An 8,026-nucleotide genomic window follows, 5' to 3' on the forward strand; every position below is an offset into this window, starting at 1 on the left:
ACTGGAAGAGCTCCCAGTACAAAGCTCAGTGATTTTCACTCTTCTCTTTCCATGAAACACACCATCTATACACATGAAATGAAAGAGGACACTAATGTAATGTGTAACTGACATGCCTGGAAGAATAAAATTGAATACAGGCATAATTAGAATGAAATACAAAAATGAAATGCATCTAAACTCCACAGACAATAGAAAAAAACCCTAAACTTGCTTCATTTTTAAAAATTCCATGCTTCCTCCTACCACATGTCCACATCAAACCATACCAGTGGTGAAGTACAGTGATTAGGATTAAGTAATTAATTTTTTTTAATTATAAAGGATTATCAGGAGCTAATCTGAAATCAGTATATATTTACATTGGCCATAACATTTATTACGAACTAGAGGGCAGCAGTAGTTTATTGATTAATTTTGCTCATTTCTAAAAAGAAATAGTTACTTAGTAGTTTGTAGTTGAGAAGTTATTTGCAGATCTGAAACAGCATTTCTTTACATAAATAAGAAGCTGCTTAATTCTTCTAACAATTTAGTCAATGTACCCTCCTGACTCCCCCACCCCCACATTAATAGTCATGGTAGGTTTGCTTTACTGCAATATTTATCTGATCATTTTCAGATCACAGCATTTCAGCAGATCTTGCACTGATTTTATTAAAAGACCAATGCCTCTAGTCTTTAGTATCCTATCACTGAAAGTTTCACCTCACCTGTGTGAAAGCTACAGAAAGCTACTTGGAAATCTTGTGTGGATTTTATTTTCAGTGCTAAAATTTAAAACATTCTAATAACTGGTGCCGAGTTTACATTGTAATCCTCCAAATTTGTGCTTCAAGAAAATTCACATTAACACAATTTTATAGGCACGTGTACAGCAACTATCTGTTAAATAGTTTTAAGGGGGAAAAACAGCCCCTTTCAAAATCTAGTTCAGTTGACTGGGTCTGATATACCGCTGACAGCACCAGCCTCAGTGCACATCAACACTGTCCAAGAGAGTCATTCAGTGCTATAGGGCTTAAGGAGTAGGTCACACACACAAAATTTCCCCAACCAAAACAATTTTGGGGCATGTACACCAATGCTCCCTCTAAGCTGTGGAGTCTTGTGAGCAAAAATTCTACGTTGTGAGCTACTGGCATTAAAGTTGTGAGCAAGTGATTTGGCTACTGAATAAATTAGTTTGCTCTGGAGCCACGCTTTCTGATCTAAGACAAAAATGTGTGAGCCAGAGGCTAAAAAACTGTGAGCTAGCTCACACTGACTCAGTTTAGAGGGAACATTGAGTACACTATGCATGAGTATTCGAGAAAAAATCTTTCAGAGACTGACATTTTTATTGAACAATAAGTTTTCCATTTCAGGCCTGACATTTAATGACAAAACACTTTTATGTTTATTTTGCCATTAAGGAGCTGTGCTTCTGATCATTTTGTGAGAAGTGCTGCTTCATTCCCACCTTCCCTGAAAGACTGTTGACAAACAAAATACAAGGACAGCTTTGTGTAAGACACTGCTTCATTTTGTGTCCTCAGAAAAAAACACTGTTGCCTTAAAAAACAAAACCGGGGGGGGGGGCTCAATCTCCAGCATCCCAAAATGGAGTCCCTATTAGGCAGATTTTTAAATTGAAAGATAAGCTGCTTGTGTTGTACATTTGTTTATAATCCTACCATCAGCTCAGCATGGGAAAGTGTCACCGACCTCAGCTACATTTATATCTTTAAAACTAGGAAGTAGCTTTGCAGTCTTAATGGGCAGAAGGGTTGATGCAAGCCACTAATTATGAAAAATTAACAAATACAAAAATAATGCATTATCATGTACAGAAATTAAATTATACCAAGTATAAAAAGTACTATTTATAGAAAATAAAATGCAACATTTCCCATTATGTAGCAAGCCTCTCCAAAAATCCTGCTGCAAACATTTAACATTACCCTTTCATCCATGTTTCAGCTAAGGCAATAGAATACCTTCCTAAGATTATGCTTAACCATTTATTTACCAATATACTTGTTAAGGACACTTCAATCCTATTAAAAATGCATATACATTATTTATTGGGGCATATGGAAGACAGAAATATGAAATTATGATTTGCAGGTGTTATGTTATATATGAGCCCCCATTCATTAGGTAGCAAGGCAAAAAAAATGGTTTAAATGTTCATTTATTACACTGTTCCAAGCACACCCGAGCCAAAAAATTCAGTTACCTGGATCTCACTTGTCCTCTGTTTGATGGCATCTTCTTTTTCCTTCAGGTCTTGTTCCACATTATTCTTTTCCCTAGAAGACCAGCAAATAATGCAAGAATATTTGAGAACATCAGCTACCCCAGGCACATTTATCCAGCTGCCTAAGCCAGTCTCTCTTTTTAAATACATAGTGAAACATTAAATTTATATAAGATTTTTCCCCTTTTATTTCTACAAAAATGTTCTACATAAGCCAAACATTAAAACAAAGATCTCCACTCTCACAGATATCGAGAGGTGGAAATAATAGCTTAAAGAGAAAGCAAGAGCGGAAAAAATCAATGAAATACTGTCTTCAATGATCTCACTGTTGCTATGGAGCAATTGCCTGGTGAAAAGTGGGAGGGATTGCATCAGCTATCATGTATTTAACCGTTTGGGAACCAGAACTGTTCTGGTAAAGTAAGATATACAAATACAATCTTATGAACTGGGCAAATCTTGATCCACCACATTATTTTTGCCTACACAAATACTAGCAATCATTTCATAAGAATATAATAACTGCTGCTGTATCACACCAGTTGTCCATCTAGTCCAGCATCCTGTCTCACACAGTGGCCAACCAGTTCCTCTGGATGGCCAACAACACGGCATAGAGGCTGAGGCCTTCCCCTGATGTTGCCTCCTGGTTCTGGGATTCATAGGATTAGTGCATCTGAATGTGGAGGTTCCTCTCAGTCACGATGGCTAGTAGCCACTGAATCTATCTAATCCCCTTTTAAAGCTTTTTATTCCTGTGGCCATCTCTACATCCTCTGGCAACAAATTCAACATTTGAATCAATCTCTGTGTAAAGTAGTATTTCCTTTTGTCTGTTCTGAACCTACTGCCCATTAGTTTCACTGGATCTTTGTGTGATTTCTGGAGGGGAAGGACTTCTCTCTCAGATCCCAGTCTGGTCTCCAAATGTCTCCCACACATACAAAAACCAAGAAAGAAACTCTGACTAACAGGTAAGGAAAAAATGACATTAAGGTGCAGAGGCACAAACATAATGTAGGAAAGATTCCCAGAGAACCTCACCAGGAAGAAGAAGGATGGAAGAAGGGTGAGGAAGCCTTAGGTCCAGACAGCATACCCACTCTGTTCCAAGACCCGGCTCAAGAATTCTACCCTTGGGTGAGAAGAGACTGCCCCACCCCTGTACCACCAAAAAGAAAGATTTACAGTAAGTGAGACAAATCTTCCATTCTCCAGTGGTCCGGGATGGGGCAGTCTCAACTTCTGAGACACTGAAAAGCATGTGCCCCAGGGAGGGAAGTGACTTGGCTGTTATACTGAGAAGGCACAATGTACGACCCTCCTTCTGAAGGCAGCATCCACAGAGGCTACTTTATCAATCCTGTGGTACCTGGCAAAAGTGTGGAAGGACCTCCAGGTGCCAGCCTTGAATATGACTTCTAAGGAAGGAAAGGATCTGTAGGCTGCAGAGGTTGCTGCCTCTGAGGGAGTGTGCTGTAATGCCCAGAGGAGGGTCAAGACCTGCGGACTTGTTAGCAAGAAGGTTACAGCCTCTAACCCACCTACTAATGGTAGAAGTATAGACCCTGTGCCCTAGGGAAGCCTTCCTGAAAGAGACAAACATAGAGTCAGTCCTATAAAAGGGCTTAGTCCTATCCTCCCTTTCTTAGTTCCCCTGATGGCGGAAATGGCTGCCACCTGTCTAGTATGAAGCCTGAGACAGTTTGACACTAGTATGAAGACCCTTGTCCAAACCTTCTTGCAAGAAGGAGAGAACATCTCCCACTTCAGCAGTAAGGGGCTCTAGCCTGTGGTTGCAATACCATGACTGGAAGACCTGCCATGAGTTATTATACATCCGAGAGTTCTGAAAGAACTCAAATGTGAACTTGTAGATCTCCTGACAAAGATATGTAATCTTTCCTTAAAATCTGCCTCCATTCCTGAGGATTGGAAGGTAGCTAATGTCACTCCCATCTTTAAAAAGGGTTCCAGAGGAGATCCGGGAAATTACAGGCCAGTCAGTCTGACGTCGATACCGGGTAAATTGGTGGAAACCATTATTAAGGAAAGAATTAGTAGGCACATAGATGAACAAAACCTATTAAGGCAGACTCAGCACGGTTTCTGTAAGGGAAGATCTTGTCTCACTAACCTGTTAGTGTTCTTTGAGGGGGTGAACAAACATGTGGACAAGGGGGATCCAATAGATATTATTTACCTTGACTTCCAGAAAGCTTTTGATAAAGTTCCTCATCAAAGGCTCCTAAGTAAGCTCAAAAATCATGGGATAGAAGGACAAGTCCTTTTATGGATCAAAAACTGGCTAGTTCATAGAAAACAGAGTGAGTGTAGGTGGGCAATTTTCTCAGTGGAGGGTGGTAAGCAGTGGGGTACCGCAGGGATCAGTACTTGGTCCACTGCTTTTTAACTTGTTCATTAATGATTTGGAGATGGGAGTAAGCAGTGAAGTGGCTAAATTTGCGGATGATACAAAGTTGTTCAGGGTGGTGAAAACCAGTGAGGATTGTGAGGCACTCCAAGGGGATCTGTCAAGGATGGGCGAGTGGGCGTCAACATGGCAAATGGGGTTCAATGTGGCCAAGTGCAAGGTGATGCACATTGGAGCCAAAAATCCTAAATATAAATACACATTGATGGGGTCTGAACTGGCAGAGACTGAGCAAGAGAGAGATCTTGGAGTTGTAGTGGATAACTCACTGAAAATGTCGAGACAGTGTGTGACTGCAATAAAGAAGGCCAATGCTATGCTGGGGATTATTAGGAAGGGTATTGAAAACAGATCAGCCAATATAATAATGCCCCTATATAAATCAATGGTGAGACCTCATTTGGAATACTGTGTGCAGTTCTGGGCACCACACCTTAAAAAGGATATTATAGCTTTGGAAAAAGTGCAGAAAAGGGCAACTCGAATGATAAAAGGGTTGGAACACTTTCCCTATGAGGAAAGGTTAAAGCGCTTAGGGCTCTTTAGCTTGGAGAAAAGACGACTGAGGGGTGACATGATCGAGGTTTATAAGATTATGCATGGGAAAGAGCAGGTAAAGAAAGAGGTACTTTTCTCCCTTTCTCACAATACAAGAACTCGTGGGCACTCCATGAAACTGCAGAGCGGTCGGGTTAGAACGGATAAAAGGAAGTACTTCTTCACCCAAAGAGTGATTAACACATGGAATTCACTGCCACAGGAAGTGGTGGGTGCTACAAGCATGGACGGCTTCAAAAGGGAATTAGATAAGCATATGGAGCAGAGGTCCATCAGTGGCTATTAGCCACAAGGTATAGCTAGGGGCTCTGGGGCAAGTGATGCTCTGTCTTCTTGGTGCTTGGGGGGGGGTCAACAATGGGAGGGCTTCTAATGTCCTGGCCCCACTGCTGGACCTCCTGATGGCACTGGTATTTCTGGCCACTGTGTGACACAGAGTGTTGGACTGGATGGGCCTTTGGCCTGATCCAACATTGGCGTCTCTTATGTTCTTATGTTCTTATTATACACCCCATTAGTGGAACCCTTCCTGGAAGCTATCAGAGTGTTAATAACCCTATCCAGGTATCCTATTTGTTTGAATTGCAACCGCTCAACCTCCAGGCTGTGAGGCTTAGTAACCCAGGCTGGGGGTGAATGAGGGTTCCCTGCTGAAGAAGGTCCTTCCTGATTGGGAGACACCAGGGCTCCATGATAGACAGTCTCAGTGAGTCCTGGAACCAGGACCTCCATGGCCAGAATGGCACAACTAGCACTACTTCCACCTTGAGGTCTGTTATTCTCTGGATCACCCTTTGGATTAGCTGTATGGGAGGAAAGGTATGCAGTAGCTGATTAAGCCAGTTGCAGCTTAGTGTGTCTATCCCTATGGTTTGCAGAGACCTTGTCCGTGAGATGAACTGTGGAACTTGGTAGTTTTGCTCGGTCACAAAAAGGTCCCGCCTTGTCGAACTTGTGGCATATCTGCTGGAAAGTTGCCTTGTTCAGCGTCCATTCTGCCTGATTTAGAGCCCTCGGACTGAGCCAATGTGTTGTCCTGTCCTGCCACATGAACAGCCTTGATTAATCTCAGATGAGTTTCTGTCCGTTACAAAATCAGCTTTGCCTCTGCATGGAGTGACCTGGATTTGGTACTCCCCTGGCAGTTGACATAGAATTTGGCTGTCATATTGTTCATGTGAACTAGGATGTGCTGCCTTGTTAGGAGATCCTGGAAGGACAACAGCCAGAGCTCTCTCAGCCCCACCTACCTCACAGGATGTCTGTTGTGGGGAGGGGAAGGGAAAGGAGTTTGTAAGCCGCTCTGAGACTCTCTTGGGTAGTGAAGGGCAGGGTATAAATCCAATCTCTTCTTCTTCTTTTATTGCCCTGAGCTCCAGAAAGTTGATGCTTCATGATGACTCTTCCCGAGACCAGGTAACCTGACCCATTCTCCCCTGTGAGTGCCCCCCCCAGCCAGGGAGGCTGGCATCCAATGTCATTGTCATCCTCTTCAGTTCCTGGAGCGGAGTTCCCTCCAGAAACCTGGAAGACTTTGTCCACCACTGGAGTTCCTGAATCAGGGAGCTAGGTAGCTGAACTGGCTTGAACTGCTTGTTGGCTATGACATCCTGGAAGGGTAGGAGGAACTTTTGGAGTGGGTAAGCATGAAACCAGGACCACAGGACGACATTCTGACAGGGTAACATCATCCCTAGAAGCCTTGCCAAGGACATCACCTCCACTTGGGACCAACGAGTGAGCTCCTGTATTGAAGTTAGGATCTTCTCCTGTCTTTCCTGCAATAGGAAAACTCTGTCCTGAGCTGTGTCTATTATGACTTCTAGGTGGAGGACCCTCTGAGATGGAGACAAGCTACTTTTCTCAGTTATGATGAGCCCATGATCCTGGAAGCCTGAGACAGTTTGACATACATCCTCCATCCCCTGTTGGTGAGAGGGGGACCCAATTAAAATGTCATAGAAATATGGAAAAATGGACACTCCCTGGGTCCTCAGGTGCACTATCAGTGAAACAAAGACTTCAGTGAACACTCTTGGTGCTGTTTTGAGGCCAAAGGGAAGAACCCAGTACTGAAACCAGAGACTGTTGTAGGAAGAGTGCAGAAACCTCCAATGCAATTCCTGATGCCAGCAGGGCTCTTTTTGTAGAAAACGCCCAGCAGGAACTCATTAGCATAATAGGCCACATCCAACAGCAGAGACTCATTAGCATATTCAGCCACACCCCTGACAGTGCAGCTCATTAGCCTATTAGGCCACACCCCCATTTTACCAGAAGTGTGGTCATCCAGCCACACCCACCTTTTGCTTCTTATTCTGTTAACCTTGTTTGTTGTCAAAATGGTTTTGACAAAACCAATAAAAACATTTTTTTAAAAAAGTTTCCAAGTCCTAAGGCATGAGAAAGACATACAGAGGATGCAGGCATATGAAAATCAAACAAGGATCAGCAAAGAATCTCACGTGCAAGCCCCCCATGCCCCTTAATGGAAAAATCATTCCACATTTTCTTTGCAACTTTTTTTGTGCTGCAATGTATTTCAGTGGAGTCCATGCAAGTCAATTGGCATTTCTGGCTCCCATTGTTTCCAATGGGCAAGCCTATCATTCCTTTTAGTACATCCCAGTTGCTTGCCCCTTTGAAACTGTATCACACCATTTTAAGTAAAAGCAAAATGAAGAGTGTGAACATGTACAGAGTGCACATTCCTTGCCAATGTTCTCTCTGGGTTGCACACAGGGCAAAGGGAAATTTTAAAAGGCCTCTGATCTGCATCCCCCCCCCCC

At 42.9% G+C, this 8,026-nt stretch overlaps 1 protein-coding gene across 1 annotated transcript in view; it reads right to left on the reverse strand.

Moving 5' to 3' along the window:
* Positions 1-8,026, reverse strand: part of EPS15 (epidermal growth factor receptor pathway substrate 15) — a 115,624-nt gene that overhangs the window by 39,031 nt on the left and 68,567 nt on the right. Inside the window, exon 13 of the mRNA XM_015411963.1 lies at positions 2,222-2,294. Coding sequence (XP_015267449.1) covers positions 2,222-2,294 — 73 coding nt within the window. The remainder of the gene's footprint in view (positions 1-2,221; positions 2,295-8,026) is intronic.

Source organism: Gekko japonicus, unplaced genomic scaffold, assembly GCF_001447785.1.
Source record: "Gekko japonicus isolate JY-2015 unplaced genomic scaffold, Gekko_japonicus_V1.1 scaffold664, whole genome shotgun sequence".
Classification (NCBI taxonomy): domain Eukaryota; kingdom Metazoa; phylum Chordata; class Lepidosauria; order Squamata; family Gekkonidae; genus Gekko; species Gekko japonicus.